Below are 22,697 nucleotides of genomic sequence, written 5' to 3'. Positions count from 1 at the left end.
TACAGGAGGAGAGGCAGAGTCCTTACAGGAGGAGAGGCAGAGTCCTTACAGGAGGAGAGGCAGAGTCCTTACAGGAGGAGCCGCAGAGTCCTTACAGGAGGAGCCGCAGAGTCCTTACAGGAGGAGCCGCAGAGTCCTTACAGGAGGAGCCGCAGAGTCCTTACAGGAGGAGCCGCAGAGTCCTTACAGGAGGAGCGGCAGAGTCCTTACAGGAGGAGCGGCAGAGTCCTTACAGGAGGAGCGGCAGAGTCCTTACAGGAGGAGCGGCAGAGTCCTTACAGGAGGAGCGGCAGAGTCCTTACAGGAGGAGCGGCAGAGTCCTTACAGGAGGAGCGGCAGAGTCCTTACAGGAGGAGCGGCAGAGTCCTTACAGGAGGAGCGGCAGAGTCCTTACAGGAGGAGCGGCAGAGTCCTTACAGGAGGAGCGGCAGAGTCCTTACAGGAGGAGCGGCAGAGTCCTTACAGGAGGAGCGGCAGAGTCCTTACAGGAGGAGCGGCAGAGTCCTTACAGGAGGAGCGGCAGAGTCCTTACAGGAGGAGCGGCAGAGTCCTTACAGGAGGAGCGGCAGAGTCCTTACAGGAGGAGAGGCAGAGTCCTTACAGGAGGAGAGGCAGAGTCCTTACAGGAGGAGAGGCAGAGTCCTTACAGGAGGAGACGCAGAGTCCTTACAGGAGGAGACGCAGAGTCCTTACAGGAGGAGACGCAGAGTCCTTACAGGAGGAGACGCAGAGTCCTTACAGGAGGAGACGCAGAGTCCTTACAGGAGGAGACGCAGAGTCCTTACAGGAGGAGACGCAGAGTCCCTTACAGGAGGAGCGGCAGAGTCCTTACAGGAGGAGACGCAGAGTCCTTACAGGAGGAGACGCAGAGTCCTTACAGGAGGAGCCGCAGAGTCCTTACAGGAGGAGACGCAGAGTCCTTACAGGAGGAGACGCAGAGTCCTTACAGGAGGAGACGCAGAGTCCTTACAGGAGGAGACGCAGAGTCCTTACAGGAGGAGACGCAGAGTCCTTACAGGAGGAGCCGCAGAGTCCTTACAGGAGGAGACGCAGAGTAAAGAGTCCTTACAGGAGGAGAGACAGTAAAGAGTCCTTACAGGAGGAGACGCAGAGTAAAGAGTCCTAACAGGAGGAGACGCAGAGTAAAGAGTCCTAACAGGAGACGGACAGTAAAGAGCCTTTGAAAGGGGTATGGTAGTAGTCGCCAGGTGCTCCGGTTTGTGTCCAGAACTGGGCAAAAGGGGGAGCAAGTCAATATTAGGAAGGTGCTCTTAACGTTTGGGACACTCCGTGTATATGTGGTTACCGGTTAGATATTTGGTGGTAGATATACATAAACATAAAAACACAACAAGTTATAGTTTACAGAAGGAAATCAGTCAACTGAAATAAATTCATTAAGGCCCTAATCTATGGATTTCACATGACTGGGCAGGGGCTCAGCAATGGGTGGGCCTGGGAGGGCATAGGGCCACCCACAGGGGAGACAGGCCAAGCCAATCAGAATGACTTTATTCCCACAATGGTGGTTACAGACAGAAATACTCGTCAGTTTCATCAGTTGTCTGGCAGGTCTCAAGACAATCCCGCAAGTAAAGAAGCCAGGGGTCATCTCTGAAGGAGAGAGATGGTGCTTAGGGGAAAGGGTGACCGGGGAACACTAGTTTGGTTAAACAGCACAAATACGACCTACGCAGATTGATCAAGATGGCAAATCAAAAGTATAGGGGACAAAGTGGAGGAGCAATTGAGCGGGTCGGACACGAAGCACGGGGGCGGCGGCATCATGTTGTGGGGGTGCTTTGCTGCAGGAGGGACTGGTGCACTTCACAACATAGATGTGATGGTGTCAAGGGAAGTTAAAAACAAACCCTCTCTGTAGGTCTGGGCTAAGCCATTTCTTATCACCTCTCTGCCTACTGGATGTCGTGGGCGGAGTTTCCTGTCGGACAGAGTGGTGAATGAACGAGCTGCTAACAAGGCAAATACAGGGGAACATAACGAGCACCCATTAATCATTCATGATTCAGAGGGAGCAGTCAAACATAATGAGCACACATTAATCATTCATGATTCTACTCGTTCAGAGGTAGGCACAATTAGAACTCAGGTGACAAAGATACCAAAGATAAACCTGAAGGAGCTGCAAAGCTCTACAGCAGAGATTGGAGTATCTGTCCATAGGACCACTTTAAGCCGTACACTCCACAGAGCTGGGCTTTACAGAAGAGTGGGCAGAAAAAAGCCATTGGTTAAAGAAAAAAATAAGCAAACACGTTTGGTGTTCGCCAAAAGGCATGTGGGAGACTCCCCAAACATATGGAAGATGGTACTCTGGTTAGATGAGACTAAAATTGAGCTTTTTGACCATCAAAATAAATGCTGTGTCTGGCGCAATCCCAACACCTCTCATCACCCCAAGAAAACCATCCCCACAGTGAAGCATGGTGGTGGCAGCACCATGCTGTGGTCAGAATTGAAGGATTAATGGATGGCGCTAAATAAAGTGAAATTCTTGAGGGAAACCCGTTTCAGTCTTCCAGAGGTTTGAGACTGGGACAGAGGTTCACCTTCCAGCAGGACAATGACCCTAGGCATACTGCTAAAGAAACACTTGGATGGTTTAAGGGGAAACATTTAAATGTCTTGGAATGGCCTAGTTAAAGCCCAGACCTCAATCCAATTGAGAATCTGTGGTATGACTTAAAGATTGCTGTCCACCAGCGGAACCCATCCAACTTGAAGGAGCTGGAGCAGTTTTGCCTTGAAGAATGGGCAAAAATCCCAGTGGCTAGATGTGCCAAGCTTACAGAGACATACCCCAAGAGACTTGCAGCTGTAATTGCTGCAAAAGGTGGCTCTACAAAGTATTGACTTTAGGGGGGGTGAATAGTTATGCACGCTCAAGTTTTCAGTTTTTGTGTCTTATTTCTTGTTTGTTTTACAATAACACATATTTTGCATGTTCAAAGTGGTAGGCATGTTGTGTAAATCAAATGATACAAACGCCACAAAAAATATATTTTAATTCCAGGTTGTAAAAAAAAAAAATACTAAAAATGCCAAGGGGGGGTGAATACTTCTGCAAGGCACTGTATATCCACGACTGACTGGCTTCACACAGTTCCATCATCAAGTTCCCTGACGACACGACAGTAGTAGGTAGACCTGATTACCAACAACAACGAGATGACCTACAGAGAGGAGGTAGGCACTCTGACGCTGTGGTGCCAGGTAAACAAACTCTCCCTCAACATCAGCAAAGCAAAAGGTGCTGATTGTGGACTTCAGGAGGAACCAGGCTGGGCATGTCCCCGTCCTCATCAATGGGGCAGCCGTGGACACTGTCAAAAACCTCAAGTTCCTCTGCCTACCCATCTCAGAGGAGCTGAAATGGTCGAACCACGCTGACACCGTGGTGAGGAAGGCACGACGGCGACTCTTCAACCTCAGAAAGCTGAATAAATTTGTCCTGTCCCCGAGGGCCCTCGCTGTGTTCAACAGGAGAGAGTTAGCTAGCATGCTCTAGTTATAATGGCTGCATCAGCATCCTGCTAATTCACAGGTATTTCCATGGTAACAAACAAATCTACAGCCATCAACATAATGGTTGTCCTGCACATCTAATGCGCTTCCTTCTGTCTACAGTCATTATAAACACCAATCAACTGGGGCCGCTGGCCGGCCAGTCATTATAAACACCAATCAACTGGGGCCGCTGGCCGGCCAGTCATTATAAACACCAATCAACTGGGGCCGCTGGCCGGCCAGTCATTATAAACACCAATCAACTGGGGCCGCTGGCCGGCCAGTCATTATAAACACCAATCAACTGGGGCCGCTGGCCGGCCAGTCATTATAAACACCAATCAACTGGGGCCGCTGGCCGGCCAGTCAGAATAAACACCAATCAACTGGGGCCGCTGGCCGGCCAGTCAGAATAAACACCAATCAACTGGGGCCGCTGGCCGGCCAGTCATTATAAACACCAATCAACTGGGGCCGCTGGCCGGCCAGTCATTATAAACACCAATCACTGGGCCGCTGGCCGGCCAGTCATTATAAACACCAATCAACTGGGGCCGCTGGCCGGCCAGTCATTATAAACACCAATCAACTGGGGCCGCTGGCCGGCCAGTCATTATAAACACCAATCAACTGGGGCCGCTGGCCGGCCAGTCATTATAAACACCAATCAACTGGGGCCGCTGGCCGGCCAGTCATTATAAACACCAATCAACTGGGCCGCTGGCCGGCCAGTCATTATAAACACCAATCAACTGGGACCGCTGGCCGGCCAGTCAGAATAAACACCAATCAACTGGGGCCGCTGGCCGGCCAGTCAGAATAAACACCGCTAGAGAGATGGGAAGTAGCATCACATCTGTTACATCAGTAGCTCTACTATGACCTACCCTCTTCCTCCACTCTTTAGGGATGCCTGTAGGAAGTCTGACCACAGCCTTCAGAGCATCATACCACTGGGGAGAGAACACACAGATCAGATTCACTAAAATCAGATTCAACACAGATCAGATTCACAGATCAGATTCAGTCACTACAGATCAGATTCAGTCACTACAGATCAGATTCAGTCACTACAGATCAGATTCAAACCGATCAGATTCAACACAGATCAGATTCAACACAGATCAGATTCAACACAGATCAGATTCAACACAGATCAGATTCAACACAGACCGACATCACATAAATATGATATACACACAGACACCTGAAACTGGGCTAAAGATGTGACGGGACCATACTGACCTGTTGGAAGCCGTTCTTGCCCAGAGAAGGTTCGATGGTGAACTTTAACCTGGTGTCCACTCCTACAGAGAACAATGTACAGACTGAAAAACTCCACTGTAGCAGAACGGTCAGTCACCACTCAACACACACACATAGAAAGCTCTCTAACGAGGCTTAGTGACTAATCAGGTACATAATATCATCAGTTTAAGTACAGTGACGTGCAGGGAGGGAAATAAGCCTGTCCATCACTAATGATGTCACTGCTATCCGTGTTTCTCCTGGGATAAACAAAATCACATTTATCATAGTACTGAAACATGGCGATATGGAAATATATTAGTGACAATTAGAGATGGATATGACTAGACCTATGGGCTAGGCTACATGTAGCTAGGCTACATCACCAGACGGGCTAGCTAGAGATGGATATGACTAGACCTATGGGCTAGGCTACATGTAGCTAGGCTACATCACCAGACGGGCTAGCTAGAGATGGATATGACTAGACCTATGGGCTAGGCTACATGTAGCTAGGCTACATCACCAGACGGGCTAGCTAGAGATGGATATGACTAGACCTATGGGCTAGGCTACATCACCAAACGGGCTAGCTAGAGATGGATATGACTAGACCTATGGGCTAGGCTACATGTAGCTAGGCTACATCACCAGACGGGCTAGCTAGAGATGGATATGACTAGACCTTAGGGCTAGGCTACATGTAGCTAGGCTACATCACCAGACGGGCTAGCTAGAGATGGATATGACTAGACCTATAGACTAGGCTACATGTAGCTAGGCTACATGTGACTAGGCTACATGTGACTAGGCTACATGTAGCTAGGCTACATCACCAGACGGGCTAGCTAGAGATGGATATGACTAGACCTATGGGCTAGGCTACATGTAGCTAGGCTACATCACCAGACGGGCTAGCTAGAGATGGATATGACTAGACCTATAGGCTAGGCTACATGTAGCTAGGCTACATCACCAGACGGGCTAGCTAGAGATGGATATGACTAGACCTATGGGCTAGGCTACATGTAGCTAGGCTACATCACCAGACGGGCTAGCTAGAGATGGATATGACTAGACCTATGGGCTAGGCTACATGTAGCTAGGCTACATCACCAGACGGGCTAGCTAGAGATGGATATGACTAGACCTATGGGCTAGGCTACATGTAGCTAGGCTACATCTGACAGCAACATCCAATAGAAGACGACATGAATGAAGGAATTCAACTAGTGGGCTTTAGTTCTATCAGCCCTAAAACCGAGTTAACGGGGAAATCACATGAATGAAACGCCTTGTAAAATATCACCATGATTTCAGAACCACAATGAATGAACAGCCCCCCATCACAACGAGCAGTGACATGTTATTCTGTACAGACAGACCACGGAGCACAGAGAGTATGAATCAGGCTGGAGCTGAACGGGCTCCGGGCGCTGAACGGGATCCGGTCGGTCACCTGGCTCTAACGTGCAGAGCAGACGGGGTGCTCTCCGGGAGATGCCGTTCCTTTTCTTCAGCACGTTACTGATGATGTTACCGACACCGCTCGAACCTTGCCGCGACACACACGGTCCAGACCGAGCCCTCCGACCCGCGTTAAACCGGGCCTGCTTCATTTCCCCAATCAAACCCGACACACGCGCACCGTGTAACCTACAAGTTATTATCGGTAGACTACATTCATGTTTTTATTTCCCCCCTTTGTGCTGCTGCTTCAATATAAAAATATTTTAAAAAATGTCCGTTATTCCCTCCGTCCCACGCGAATCCCGTCGTCTAGCTGCTCCACAACAGCCCGGTGTCCTCCAGGGAGGGAGGTTGATCAGTCAGATTGATCTTTCCGTCTCCGGTCCAAACCAACAACTGTCAACAGTCTCCAGCCTACAGGAAAATGGCCTTGATGTTTGTTCCATCCAGGAGGAAATCGCACGCAATTATGCCTTTAAAAAAAAATAATAAAAAAAAATAGAGTTGCTAGAATATATATATAGATCTGTGTTAATCGATGATCAGATATCAGTTCTCCCTCTAACCATACCGAGGAGATGCGGCTCTGCAGCGGTCTCAGGAGCAGCTGCCCCGGTATACACCCTTACCGCAGGGAGGGGAGGGAGGGAGGGAGGGAGGGAGGGAGGGAGGAAAGCCATGATGAAGCAATGTAAAGGGAGGGGTGGAGAGGGGAAGATCGGTAGGGCAACAACCCCCAAAAAGAGAGCCGTTGTGAATGGAAAGACAGTCATCTCTGCTACATCACTAGATACCAAGGCATGTATGAGTCTCAGCCAGATGACTTCAGGTAGGAGGTTTACTGTAACATGCTGCTGGTACTGTGAGAAGACAAGTCCCACTTTACACACTGTTACACCATAGACTTTACCTCCTGATCACTGTTACTACAGACTTTACCTCCTGATCACTGTTACACCATAGACTTTACCTCCTGATCACTGTTACACCATAGACTTTACCTCCTGATCACTGTTACACCAGACTTTAACCTCCTGATCACTGTTACACCAGACTTTAACCTCCTGATCACTGTTACACCAGACTTTAACCTCCTGATCACTGTTACACCATAGACTTTACCTCCTGATCACTGTTACACCATAGACTTTACCTCCTGATCACTGTTACACCATAGACTTTACCTCCTGATCACTGTTACCACATAGACTTTACCTCCTGATCACTGTTACAACAGACTTTACCTCCTGATCACTGTTACAACAGACTTTACCTCCTGATCACTGTTACAACAGACTTTACCTCCTGATCACTGTTACACCATAGACTTTACCTCCTGATCACTGTTACACCATAGACTTTACCTCCTGATCACTGTTACACCATAGACTTTACCTCCTGATCACTGTTACACCATAGACTTTACCTCCTGATCACTGTTACAACAGACTTTACCTCCTGATCACTGTTACAACAGACTTTACCTCCTGATCACTGTTACAACAGACTTTACCTCCTGATCACTGTTACAACAGGCTTGACCTCCTGATCACTGTTACCACAGACTTGACCTCCTGATCACTGTTACACCAGACTTGACCTCCATGGTAGGTGTCATGCTGCATGTTGATCAAAACAGAGAAGGACATTAACAAAAGCGAGCTGTAAGAATTTAGTAGCCAGTTGTACAGATCCTTTGCCCGGCTACAGGTCCACATCTGCTGTAGATGATGGAGCCCTGCTGGGAAGGTGCTGTGTGAAAACAACCAATCCAAGCAGACATGGAACACCGTCTGGGTGGGCACTGGGCAGGATATTATGGAAAGGTGTTGGTAGGTTATAATATGGTGCTGAGACGTGGAACATGATTAGTCTACTCAGCTCTCTGTGGGGAAACATCCATAACACTTCCTAAGAGTGTTATGTTAAGAGTAAAGCTGCACAGGAAACACCCATAACACTTCCTGGCTATTAAGAGTAAAGCTGCACAGCATTATAATCCCCCCTCCTCCATTTACCCACAAGACCCCATAATGACAAAGTGAAAACATGTTTTTAGAAATGTTAGCACATTTTTGGAAAATGAAAAACAAAATCTCTCAAGACATAAGTATTCACACCCATGAGTAAATACATAATCACCTTTGACAGCAATTACAGCTGTGGGTCTTTATGGGTAATTCTCTAAGAGCTGTGGGTCTTTATGGGTAATTCTCTAAGAGCTTTCTACAGCTGTGGGTCTTTACGCCTATTTCAAGTCTTGCCGTAGATTTTCAAGCAGAATTAAGTCGAAAACGGTAACTAGGCTCCTCAGGAACATTCCATGTCTAACTGGTAAGCAACTCCAGTGTGTATCTGAGCTTGTGTTTCAGGTTATTGTCCAGCTGAAAGGTGAATGTATCCATGTCTAACTGGTAAGCAACTCCAGTGTGTATCTGAGCTTGTGTTTCAGGTTATTGTCCAGCTGAAAGGTGAATGTATCTCCCAGTGTCTGGTGGAAAGCAGAAATGAGGAAGTCACTATAAAAAACAACATGTAAAACACTATTATTGTCCAGGCAACTTATGTGACTTATTAAGCAAATATTTCCTCCTGAACGTATTTAGGCTTGCCATAACAAAGGGGTTAAATACTTATTGACTCAAGACATTTAAGCTTTTCATTAAGTAATTTGTAAACATTTCGAAAAACATAATCCCGCCACGCTGCACTTAACGCCGCCACGCTGCGCGCAGACACGGAAGAGACTAAAATTTACTAAATTCGCTCCACTAGTTTGCAGATCGACATTTTTTGTTCTGTGATCGAATCAACATGATAAAAAAATAAATAAAAAAAAAATTATAATTAAATCAGGTCCTTTTCATTGCAACAAACCAAAACAAATGTAACTTCGCTAGATTGGATCTGTGATGTGGTTGTAGGCGGAGCCAGAGCGGAGTAGAGTTGTTATTGGTGGAGGTTGTCCACCAGCGGTCTTTCCGTCACCAGCGAGTTAATGAGCTCTTCAGATCAGTGCACTACTGTCGATATTCTTTGCTAGTTAGCGAGTTATCAGCCCAGTTATAGATAAGTATAGGTCGGCAATGGGGAGTTACTGCTTCCCAAAGCCCAAAACGTGTAGGCTACTTCTGAAGCAGTCTGAAAAACCAGTCAAGGTTAAAAAAGCTTATGTCTTAAAGGGACAGTGTTGTATTTTGACACAGGCTTGAATATGCAAATAAGCCAATAGGCAGAAGTGTAGCCTACAATGTTGTCTAGTTTTCTGCATGGTAATAATAATATATTTTATAACGTGGTTTCTTGCATCATACAACACAACACAATTTCCAAACCCATGGTGTTCAAGAACAAGTTTAAAAAAATAGCTACATTTAATCCATTTTAAATTCAGGCTGTAACAAAAATGTGGAAAAAGTGGAGGGGCGTGAACGCTGTGTGAAGGAATAGGGTAGGAGCCCTGAACACACTGTTTGGTCACGACAATATAGGGAATAGGGGCACGACACGGGGAATAGGGGGCACGACACGGGGAATAGGGGGCACGACACTATAGGGAATAGGGGGCACGACACGGGGAATAGGGGGCACGACAATATAGGGAATAGGGAGCACGACACGGGGAATAGGGAGCACGACACGGGGAATAGGGAGCACGACACGGAGAATAGGGGGCACGACACGGAGAATAGGGGGCACGACACGGAGAATAGGGGGCACGACAATATAGGGAATAGGGAGCACGACACGGGGAATAGGGGGCACGACAATATAGGGAATAGGGAGCACGACACGGGGAATAGGGGGCACGACAATATAGGGAATAGGGAGCACGACACGGGGAATAGGGGGCACGACACGGGGAATAGGGGGCACGACACGGGGAATAGGGGGCACGACACGGGGAATAGGGGGCACGACACGGGGAATAGGGGGCACGACACTACACGGGGAATAGGGAGCACGACACGGGGAATAGGGAGCACGACACGGGGAATAGGGAGCACGACACGGGGAATAGGGAGCACGACACGACACGGGGAATAGGGGGCACGACACGACACGGGGAATAGGGGGCACGACAATATAGGGAATAGGGGGCACGACAATATAGGGAATAGGGAGCACGACAATATAGGGAATAGGGAGCACGACAATATAGGGAATAGGGAGCACGACACGGGGAATAGGGAGCACGACACGGGGAATAGGGAGCACGACACGGGGAATAGGGGGCACGACACGGGGAATAGGGGGCACGACACGGGGAATAGGGGGCACGACACGGGGAATAGGGGGCACGACACGGGGAATAGGGGGCACGACACGGGGAATAGGGGGCACGACACGGGGAATAGGGGGCACGACACGGGGAATAGGGGGCACGACACGGGGAATAGGGGGCACGACACGGGGAATAGGGAGCACGACACGGGGAATAGGGGGCACGACAATATAGGGAATAGGGAGCACGACAATATAGGGAATAGGGAGCACGACAATATAGGGAATAGGGAGCACGACAATATAGGGAATAGGGAGCACGACAATATAGGGAATAGGGAGCACGACAATAGGGAATAGGGAGCACGACAATATAGGGAATAGGGAGCACGACACGGGGAATAGGGAGCACGACACGGGGAATAGGGAGCACGACACGGGGAATAGGGGGCACGACACGGGGAATAGGGGGCACGACACGGGGAATAGGGGGCACGACACGGGGAATAGGGAGCACGACACGGGGAATAGGGGGCACGACAATATAGGGAATAGGGAGCACGACAATATAGGGAATAGGGAGCACGACAATATAGGGAATAGGGAGCACGACACGGGGAATAGGGGGCACGACACGGGGAATAGGGAGCACGACAATATAGGGAATAGGGGCACGACACGGGGAATAGGGGGCACGACACGGGGAATAGGGGGCACGACACGGGGAATAGGGGGCACGACACGGGGAATAGGGAGCACGACACGGGGAATAGGGAGCACGACACGGGGAATAGGGAGCACGACACGGGGAATGGGGGCACGACACTACACAGGGAATAGGGAGCACGACACGGGGAATAGGGTAGGAGCACGACACTACACAGGGAATAGGGGGCACGACACGGGGAATAGGGAGCACGACAATATAGGGAATAGGGGGCACGACACGGAGAATAGGGGGCACGACACGGGGAATAGGGGGCACGACACGGGGAATAGGGGCACGACACCACACGGGGAATAGGGGGCACGACACCACACGGGGAATAGGGGGCACGACACCACACGGGGAATAGGGAGCACGACACCACACGGGGAATAGGGAGCACGACACCACACGGGGAATAGGGAGCACGACACCACACGGGGAATAGGGAGCACGACACCACACGGGGAATAGGGAGCACGACACCACACGGGGAATAGGGAGCACGACACCACACGGGGAATAGGGAGCACGACTACACGGGGAATAGGGAGCACGACACCACACGGGGAATAGGGAGCACCACACGGGGAATAGGGGGCACCACACGGGGAATAGGGAGCACGACTACACGGGAATAGGGAGCACGACACCACACAGGGAATAGGGAGCACGACTACACGGGGAATAGGGAGCACGACTACACGGGGAATAGGGGGCACGACTACACGGGGAATAGGGGGCACGACACTACACGGGGAATAGGGTGCACGACTACACGGGGAATAGGGAGCACGACTACACGGGGAATAGGGGGCACGACTACACGGGGAATAGGGGGCACGACACTACACAGGGAATAGGGAGCACGACTACACGGGGAATAGGGAATAGGGTGCACTACATAGGGAATAGGGAGCACTACATAGGGAATAGGGTGCACTACATAGGGAATAGGGTGCACTACATAGGGAATATGGTGCACTACATAGGGAATATGGTGCACTACATAGGGAATAGGGAGCACTACATAGGGAATAGGGTGCACTACATAGGGAATAGGGTGCACTACATAGGGAATAGGGTGCACTACATAGGGAATAGGGTGCACTACATAGGGAATATGGTGCACTACATAGGGAATATGGTGCACTACATAGGGAATAGGGAGCACTACATAGGGAATAGGGTGCACTACATAGGGAATAGGGTGCACTACATAGGGAATAGGGGGCACTACACAGGGAATAGGGAGCACTACACAGGGAATAGGGAGCACTACACAGGGAATAGGGTGCACTACATAGGGAATAGGGGGCACTACATAGGGAATAGGGTGCACTACATAGGGCTCAGGGTGCGTCTCCTTACTTCTCTTCTGGGACGCGGCCTGCAGACAGGCGGTGATGATGTCATAGTTCTTCTGGAGCTTGTGAGCGAGGCGATCTCTCCGCTTCAGCTGGCGCAGCAGCTTGGCTGACTGGAGACCTGTCCTGTAGAGTACCTCCCCTACGATACAGCTCAACTCTTCTGGTGCTGAAACACAATATAGATATATAGATATATAGAGCAGCTTGGCTGACTGGAGACCTGTCCTGTAGAGTACCTCCCCTACGATACAGCTCAACTCTTCTGGTGCTGAAACACAATATAGATATATAGATATATAGAGCAGCTTGGCTGACTGGAGACCTGTCCTGTAGAGTACCTCCCCTACGATACAGCTCAACTCTTCTGGTGCTGAAACACAATATAGATATATAGATATATAGAGCAGCTTGGCTGACTGGAGACCTGTCCTGTAGAGTACCTCCCCTACGATACAGCTCAACTCTTCTGGTGCTGAAACACAATATAGATATATAGATATATAGAGCAGCTCCTCATTGTATTATTATTATTATTATTATTATTATTATTATTATTATTATTATTATTATTATTATTATTAGGCTGTCATGTATATTTGTATTTATTATGGATCCCCATTAGTTCCTGCCAAGGCAGCAGCTACTCTTCCTGGGGTTTATTATGGATCCCCATTAGTTCCTGCCAAGGCAGCAGCTACTCTTCCTGGGGTTTATTATGGATCCCCATTAGTTCCTGCCAAGGCAGCAGCTACTCTTCCTGGGGTTTATTATGGATCCCCATTAGTTCCTGCCAAGGCAGCAGCTACTCTTCCTGGGGTTTATTATGGATCCCCATTAGTTCCTGCCAAGGCAGCAGCTACTCTTCCTGGGGTTTATTATGGATCCCCATTAGTTCCTGCCAAGGCAGCAGCTACTCTTCCTGGGGTTTATTATGGATCCCCATTAGTTCCTGCCAAGGCAGCAGCTACTCTTCCTGGGGTTTATTATGGATCCCCATTAGTTCCTGTCAAGGCAGCAGCTACTCTTCCTGGGGCCAGCAAAAATAAGGCAGTAATCTACATTATAATACAATTTTTAAACATTAAAATGCATTTTATAAACAGACTTCACAATACATGAAGTGTGTGGGAGTGAGTGACAGACTGGCAGTAGTAGATTTAATGTGATCTGATGATTACAGAGTAATATAAACCCCCCCACTGTATCCTAGAGCTGGACTCCCCCCCCACTGTATCCTAGAGCTGGACCCCCCCCCCCTCCACTGTATCCTAGAGCTGGACCCCCCCACTGTATACTAGAGCTGGACTCCCCCCACTGTATCCTAGCGCTGGACTCCCCCCCCCACTGTATCCTAGAGCTGGACTCCCCCCCACTGTATCCTAGAGCTGGACTCCCCCCCCCCCCTGTATCCTAGAGCTGGACTACCCCCCCCCCACTGTATTCCAGAGCTGAACTCCCCCCCCCCCCAATGTATCCTAGAGCTGAACTCCCCCCCCCCCAATGTATCCTAGAGCTGGACTCCCCCCCCCCCCCACTGTATCCTAGAGCTGGACTCCCCCCCCACTGTATCCTAGAGCTGGACTCCCCCCCCCCCCCCCACTGTATCCTAGAGCTGGACCCCCCCCCACTGTATCCTAGAGCTGGACTCCCCCCCCCCCCCCCCCACTGTATCCTAGAGCTGGACCCCCCCCACTGTATCCTAGAGCTGGACTCCCCCCCCCCCCCCCCCCTGTATCCTAGAGCTGGACTCCCCCCCCCCCACTGTATCCTAGAGCTGGACTCCCCCCCCCCCCACTGTATCCTAGAGCTGGACTCTCCCCCCCACTGTATCCTAGAGCTGGACTCCCCCCCCCCCCCCACTGTATCCTAGAGCTGGACTCCCCCCCCCCCACTGTATCCTAGAGCTGGACTCCCCCCACTGTATCCTAGGGCTGGACTCCCCCCACTGTATCCTAGAGCTGGACCCCCCCCACTGTATCCTAGAGCTGGACCCCCCCCACTGTATCCTAGAGCTGGACCCCCCCCACTGTATCCTAGAGCTGGACCCCCCCACTGTATCCTAGCGCTGGACTCCCCCCACTGTATCCTAGCGCTGGACTCCCCCCCCCCCCCCCACTGTATCCTAGAGCTGGACCCCCCCCCCACTGTATCCTAGAGCTGGACTCCCCCCCCCCCCCCCACTGTATCCTAGAGCTGAACTCCCCCCCCCCCCACTGTATCCTAGAGCTGAACTCCCCCCCCCACTGTATCCTAGAGCTGGACTCCCCCCCCCCCCCACTGTATCCTAGAGCTGGACCCCCCCCCCACTGTATCCTAGAGCTGGACTCCCCCCCCCCCCCCCCACTGTATCCTAGAGCTGGACTCCCCCCCCCCCCCCCCACTGTATCCTAGAGCTGGACTCCCCCCCCCCCCCCACTGTATCCTAGAGCTGAACTCCCCCCCCCCCCCCCCCCACTGTATCCTAGAGCTGAACTCCCCCCCCCCCCACTGTATCCTAGAGCTGAACTCCCCCCCCCCCCACTGTATCCTAGAGCTGAACTCCCCCCCCACTGTATCCTAGAGCTGGACTCCCCCCCCCCACTGTATCCTAGAGCTGGACCCCCCCCCCACTGTATCCTAGAGCTGGACTCCCCCCCCACTGTATCCTAGAGCTGGACTCCCCCCCCCCCCCCCACTGTATCCTAGAGCTGGACTCCCCCCCCACTGTATCCTAGAGCTGGACTCCCCCCCCCACTGTATCCTAGAGCTGGATTCCCCCCCCCCCCCCACTGTATCCTAGAGCTGGACTCCCCCCCCACTGTATCCTAGAGCTGGCCTCCCCCCCACTGTATCCTAGAGCTGGACTCCCCCCCACTGTATCCTAGAGCTGGACTCCCCCCCCCACTGTATCCTCGAGCTGGACTCCCCCCCCACTGTATCCTAGAGCTGGACTCCCCCCCCCACTGTATCCTCGAGCTGGACTCCCCCCACTGTATCCTAGAGCTGGACACCCCCCCCACTGTATCCTAGAGCTGGACACCCCCCCCCCCCCACCCCCCACTGTATCTGAGAGCTGGTGACTAGAGCGCATGTGCCATGACCAGAGTCGCCACATTTGCTATTTAGTGGAACAGTTTTTTATAAAACAATCGATCTGTCGTTCTGCCCCTGAACAAGGCAGTTAACCCACTGTTCCCCCGGAGGCCGTCATTATAAATAAGAATTTGTTCTTAAATGACTTGCCTCGTTAAATAAAAAGGTAACATACATACATTACATTACATTACATTACATTACATACATACATACATACATACATACATACATACATGTAACTGACCTTTCTGAGACAGGTAGTTGACCTGGTGTCTCCTGGTGTGTTTCTCCTGTAGTTCCTGGAGGAAGCTGGACCCAGTATTACTACGGCAGAACAGCTCGGAGCTGGACGCCTCGGTACTGCTATCCGGGCTGTCGACACTGATCCGGGCGCTGCTGTAGGTGTCATACAGTTCCACCAACAGACAGTCCACTATGGAGGAACGGGGAGCTCGGTGACCCCGGAGCTCTCCAAGGATCACACGATCACCGGATCCACACCCCGGGCCGTTCTGGGGATACAGACTCCGGGATGGTGTGGTGTCGTTATTGGAGCAGTCTCTCGGTCTCTTTGAGACACAGTCTGTGTTGTTTTGGTCTGAAGACGGACGAGAACTAGATCCAGTCCACTGTTGAAACTCCGAGAAGCCGTGTGAGAGTGACGCGCCTGTACCGGAGTTGATGAATAATCCGCTCTCCACCTCCGAACAGACGTCGCCGTGACATATGTCTATTTCTAAAAATTCCGCCACGTTTTCCGCCCGGGACGACATTACAACACGAATAGTCCCCCCCGTTCGTTACTGTTAATTCTGGTGCTTCGTCAAGTTGCCGTCTCTCTCCCAACACATGACCGTTTGAATGGGGAACAGGTGCAACTCGTTTTGTTAATTGAACACAGATCTATGAAGAGGAAGTAGAGTTCCGGGTCGCATTCCATTCCACTACTCAGGAAGTTGGGCTTCTGTTCGGGAGTTACTCGTTTCCTTCCTGAAACTTCTCAATCTGTCGCCCTTTCCGGAGTGTATAGTCCAGCCCACTGGAAACTCATTCTGTCCCTGCTATCCGATATCCTTGGGACGTCCCCCCTCCCATTGAATTTGTCATTTTAAATGGTTAGGTAAAGGTTAAGGTTAGGGACGTCGTCCCCCCCCTCCCATTGAATTTGTCATTTTAAATGGTTAGGTAAAGGTTAAGGTTAGGGACGCCCCCCCCCCCCCATTGAATTTGTCATTTTAAATGGTTAGGTAAAGGTTAAGGTTAGGGACGCCCCCCCCCCCATTGAATTTGTCATTTTAAATGGTTAGGTAAAGGTTAAGGTTAGGGACGCCCCCCCCCCTCACCTCCCATTGAATTTGTCATTTTAAATGGTTAGGTTAAGGTTAAGGTTAGGGATGCCCCCCCTCCCCCCCTCCCATTGAATTTGTAATTTTAAATGGTTAGGTTAAGGTTAAGGTTAGGGACGCATGACACACCTGACCAGTCCAAGAGGAGGTATCATATCGTCTGGATAACATAAAGTGAAGGCACCGATCTGTAAATCGCTCTGGATAAGTAAACGTAAAATGTAACTGACCTGTCTTCTCTGCTGAGACAATGTAGAATCACAGCGCAGCAAATAAACGTTTATTAATCAGGATTTAGAGGATTCATAAAAGCCTAGTCCTCATGATTAGAATCAAGTAATAAAATACAGCATTAAAACAATATCAATCTGCTTTCTTTGCTCTTTTGTAGCCCCCCCCCCCCCCCCTGAGACAACTGTTGTATATTTGTTCGTTGGTCAGATGCTGTAGTGTGTGACCTGTTTTCTTGTTCAGTTTTCCTCCAGTGCCTCTGTCTGTTTACAGTCGTCTGTTGTATTTTAATCGGTGGTGGGATACATTATTCCGTTGGTCTTGTCTTGTCTTGTATATTTCCATTACTATAGCTATGTTTTCATCCAAATGGAGATAGATGTTCATGTGAATATTCAATATTCTGGATTGTGAAACTCTGCGTTTTTCCTCCACCAGAGCGAGTAGACTAGTCTACACGATGAGATTATTATGGATTATAGCGAGAATATTTAGTATTTGTCAATCGTTAGTGAAGCATTGATGATCATGTGAGCAGAATAAGACCCAGTAAATGTATTGGAAAGGATCATCAAGCTCATCACCAGGCCCTTCCACCACCCCCCCCTGGGCACCAGGCCCTTCCACCACCCCCTGGGCACCAGGCCCTTCCACCCCCCCCCCCCCCCCCCCCCTGGGCACCAGGCCCTTCCACCCCCCCTGGGCACCAGGCCCTTCCACACCCCCCCCCCTGGGCACCAGGCCCTTCCACCCCCCCCCCCCCGGGCACCAGGCCCTTCCACACCCCCCCCCCCCTGGGCACCAGGCCCTCCCCCTCCCCCTCCCCCCCTGGGCACTAGGCCCTTCCACCCCCCCCCCCCCCTGTGGGGTGGGCTAGGGATGGATGGGGCTGTGGGGTGGGCTAGGGATGGATGGGGCTGTGGGGTGGGCTAGGGACGGATGGGGCTGTGGGGTGGGCTAGGGATGGGATGGGGCTGTGGGGGGGACGGATGGGGCTGTGGGGTGGGCTAGGGACGGATGGGGCTGTGGGGTGGGCTAGGGACGGATGGGGCTGTGGGGTGGGCTAGGGACGGATGGGGCTGTGGGGTGGGCTAGGGACGGATGGGGCTGTGGGGTGGGCTAGGGACGGATGGGGCTGTGGGGTGGGCTAGGGACGGATGGGGCTGTGGGGTGGGCTAGGGACGGATGGGGCTGTGGGGTGGGCTAGGGATGGATGGGGCTGTGGGGTGGGCTAGGGACGGATGGGGCTGTGGGGTGGGCTAGGGACGGATGGGGCTGTGGGGGGGACGGATGGGGCTGTGGGGTGGGCTAGGGACGGATGGGGCTGTGGGGTGGGCTAGGGATGGATGGGGCTGTGGGGTGGGCTAGGGATGGATGGGGCTGTGGGGTGGGCTAGGGATGGATGGGGCTGTGGGGTGGGCTAGGGACGGATGGGGCTGTGGGGTGGGCTAGGGACGGATGGGGCTGTGGGGTGGGCTAGGGACGGATGGGGCTGTGGGGTGGGCTAGGGATGGATGGGGCTGTGGGGTGGGCTAGGGACGGATGGGGCTGTGGGGTGGGCTAGGGATGGATGGGGCTGTGGGGTGGGCTAGGGATGGATGGGGCTGTGGGGGGGGGCTAGGGATGGATGGGGCTGTGGGGTGGGCTAGGGATGGATGGGGCTGTGGGGGGGGGCTAGGGATGGATGGGGCTGTGGGGGGGGTACAATATCACATTACACAAGGGCCTTATGGGGCATAAACACATTTATCATTCTAACAGTGTATTTCCATTGTCTTAGAATATAGTTCAATATATTTTTGTAAGGTAAGTAAATGTGATGTTTGTAAATTTGCATTTGTGAATATGAAATTTGGCCAAAAGAATAATGAAATGAATTACGTAAAATTGTTTCAACTTATTTCTATGGTAGGTAACGAATCCAAGCAGTACATCTCTCCATAATAGTGTAAAATCTTTATAAATGTGTTAAATTATAAATCTACTGATGTCTTGCCAGGTTCCTTACATGAATACAATGCAACACCGTTTCTGGGTGGTCATTACAAAAGGTACAATTCAGATTTATGTATTCCTTAAACTTTTTCATATAGGTGTTTGGCAGGATAATATTTATGAATAATTTTAAAAGAAACGTCCTTCGTTTTGTTAATAAGTAGGTACTGTATGTGTGTAGCAACATCCAAACATTTTTCCAAAAGATATTATCAATACAACCATTCCAAAAGGCATGACATAACATCCTGCTGAAACAAGGCAACATCCTGTTGAAACAAGGCTCCTACAGCTCTATTGTTGTTGAATGGACCAACATGACATGAGGTATAGTAGATACAACATCCTGTTGAAACAAGGCTCCTACAGCTCTATTGTTGTTGAATGGACCAACATGACATGAGGTATAGTAGATACAACATCCTGTTGAGACAAGGCTCCTACAGCTCTATTGTTGTTGAATGGACCAACATGACATGAGGTATAGTAGATACAACATCCTGTTGAAACAAGGCTCCTACAGCTCTATTGTTGTTGAATGGACCAACATGACATGAGGTATAGTAGATACAACATCCTGTTGAAACAAGGTTCCTACAGCTCTATTGTTGTTGAATGGACCAACATAAAAACCAATCTTTCTTACTGATGAGTCAACAGGGTTAATTGTAGGTATGTTCTGAGGGTCTTGACAGGGTCAGGTTCCTGAATAATACAGCAACACCTGAGGGAATGGCATCTAAAACAATGGAAACATCTTTAGGTGTTACAGGGACCTTGTAAAGTAATAAAAACTCCTTATAATGAAGTAAAAGACCCTCTGCATTTACAAGTTGGCTCACCGATAGGATATTATTTCAGAAACAGTATTCTAAAAACAAAGACGTATTTTTATACAATATGTCCCGATTATTCCATATATAATATCTGGAATATCTTGTCAAGGGAGGAACCCATATATCTGTGTGGAGAAAAATTATGGTTATAAATGAAGGAACGTGATCATAAAACCTGCCGACTATATTGACATGTTTTTATTTATTTTTATATTGACATGTTTTTATTTATTTATTTTTATATTGACATGTTTTATATTTATTTATTTTTATATTGACATGTTTTTGTTTTCATTTATTTTATATTGACATGTTTTTATTTTTATTTATTTTTATATTGACATGTTTTTTGTTGTTGTTTTTTTAATATATTGACATGTTTTATTTTTATTTATTTTTATATTGACATGTTTTTTTTTTATATATTGACATGTTTAAAAAAAAAAAAGTTTAATATATTGACAAGGTTTTTTAAATATTTTTTATATTGACATGTTCAATTGAACGTTTTCCTCATTTTGACATCATACCCCAAGTCATGTGGGTGCACATGGTATATCAGCTGATCGGGACTTCCGTTGTCAGGCAGCAAATTACCCATTTTCCTTCAAAATAATAGTCTCGCACTGAAGATTGTAAAAAAGAATACAAATGGCCGAAATGTGTTAGATTTTATTAGGAAAGGTTACCAGACTTAGAATTTTGTTAAACAATATAAAAAAATGAAAATAGATAATAGCCTTAATAGCACAAATAATATTATAGCATTTACCATATTAACAATAGCATTGGCAGTATTAACAATAGCATTGGCAGTATTAACAATAGCATTGACAGTATTAACAATAGCATTGGCAGTATTAACAATAGCATTGACAGTATTAACAATAGCATTGGCAGTATTAACAATAGCATTGACAGTATTAACAATAGCATTTACCATATTAACAATAGCATTTACCATATTAACAATAGCATTGACAGTATTAACAATAGCATTGACAGTATTAACAATAGCATTGACAGTATTAACAATAGCATTGACAGTATTAACAATAGCATTGGCAGTATTAACAATAGCATTGACAGTATTAACAATAGCATTGACAGTATTAACAATAGCATTGACAGTATTAACAATAGCATTGACAGTATTAACAATAGCATTGGCAGTATTAACAATAGCATTAGCAGTATTAACAATAGCATTGGCAGTATTAACAATAGCATTGACAGTATTAACAATAGCATTGGCAGTATTAACAATAGCATTAGCAGTATTAACAATAGCATTGGCAGTATTAACAATAGCATTGACAGTATTAATAGCATTGGCAGTATTAACAATAGCATTGGCAGTTTTAACAATAGCATTGGCAGTATTAACAATAGCATTGGCAGTATTAACAATAGCATTGACAGTATTAACAATAGCATTGGCAGTATTAACAATAGCATTGACAGTATTAACAATAGCATTAGCAGTATTATTCCCCTGGCTATCTGTAAATGATGTCTGAGTGTTGGAGTGTTCCCCTGGCTATCTGTAATGATGTCTGAGTGTTGGAGTGTTCCCCTGGCTATCTGTAAATGATGTCTGAGTGTTGGAGTGTTCCCCTGGCTATCTGTACATGATGTCTGAGTGTTGGAGTGTACCCCTGGCTATCTGTAAATGATGTTTGAGTGTTGGAGTGTACCCCTGGCTATCTGTAAATGATGTCTGAGTGTTGGAGTGTGTCCCTGGCTATCTGTAAATGGTGTTGGAGTGTTGGAGTGTTCCCCTGGCTATCTGTAAATGATGTCTGAGTGTTGGAGTGTTCCCCTGGCTATCTGTAAATGATGTCTGAGTGTTGGAGTGTTCCCCTGGCTATCTGTAAATGATGTCTGAGTGTTGGAGTGTTCCCCTGGCTATCTGTAAATGATGTCTGAGTGTTGGAGTGTTCCCCTGGCTATCTGTAAATTATGTCTGAGTGTTGGAGTGTACCCCTGGCTATCTGTAAATGATGTCTGAGTGTTGGAGTGTACCCCTGGCTATCTGTAAATGATGTCTGAGTGTTGGAGTGTGCCCCTGGCTATCTGTAAATTATGTCTGAGTGTTCCAGTTTTGGCGGGAAATACTGGGTTAACCAGCGAGAAAAGTGATTTATTCTCAGGATGGAACATTTGTAAAATACCGGGAAAATATTCAACCCTAATGTAGACAGATATGATTGAAGCCTGGGCTATAATAGTTTACATAGTTAATAGTTGTTTGAAACCCCAGAAGTTGTTTGGCAAGCATGCTGTTGGAAATGTTGATGTAAATGTGTAAAAGGCCTTTTCTAACCATCAATATGAGGATCTAGTTAATTAGAAGGGAAAGGGGGAGAGGATACCTGTTGAACAACTGAATGCACTCAACCGAAAAGCATCTTCCGCATTTAACCCAGCAACTTCCGCAAGTCACCTTGTCCTAGAGAGTCACCTTGTCCTAGAGAGTCACCTTGTCCTAGAGAGACACCTTGTCCTAGAGAATTACCTTGTCCTAGAGAGACACCTTGTCCTAGAGAGACTCCTTGTCCTAGAGAGTCACCTTGTCCTAGAGAGACACCTTGTCCTAGAGAGACACCTTGTCCTAGAGAGACACCTTGTCCTAGAGAGTGACCTTGTCCTAGAGAGTGACCTTGTC

At 48.8% G+C, this 22,697-nt stretch overlaps 1 protein-coding gene and 1 long non-coding RNA gene across 2 annotated transcripts in view; both read right to left on the bottom strand.

The window, feature by feature from the left end:
* The window catches only part of LOC115189806 (uncharacterized), a 30,481-nt gene extending 13,700 nt beyond the window's left edge, over window positions 1–16,781 (bottom strand). Inside the window, 4 exon segments of the mRNA XM_029748318.1 lie at window positions 4,416–4,481; window positions 4,774–4,835; window positions 12,548–13,018; window positions 15,866–16,781. Of these exon segments, the coding sequence (XP_029604178.1) occupies window positions 4,416–4,481; window positions 4,774–4,835; window positions 12,548–13,018; window positions 15,866–16,394 (1,128 nt within the window). The 5' untranslated portion in view covers window positions 16,395–16,781.
* On the bottom strand, window positions 4,842–6,219 carry LOC115189865 (uncharacterized). Its single transcript, XR_003877028.1, has 3 exons — window positions 5,787–6,219; window positions 5,392–5,531; window positions 4,842–5,336 (listed from the first exon to the last, which is right to left on the bottom strand). It is a non-coding gene; the product is annotated as an uncharacterized LOC115189865 (long non-coding RNA).
* Window positions 16,782–22,697: the final 5,916 nt, after the last annotated feature.

The sequence above is a fragment of the Salmo trutta genome, unplaced genomic scaffold (assembly GCF_901001165.1).
Source record: "Salmo trutta unplaced genomic scaffold, fSalTru1.1, whole genome shotgun sequence".
Taxonomy (NCBI): domain Eukaryota; kingdom Metazoa; phylum Chordata; class Actinopteri; order Salmoniformes; family Salmonidae; genus Salmo; species Salmo trutta.
The sequence above is the reverse complement of the archived record's forward strand: the minus strand, read 5'-3'. Positions and strand labels throughout refer to the sequence as shown.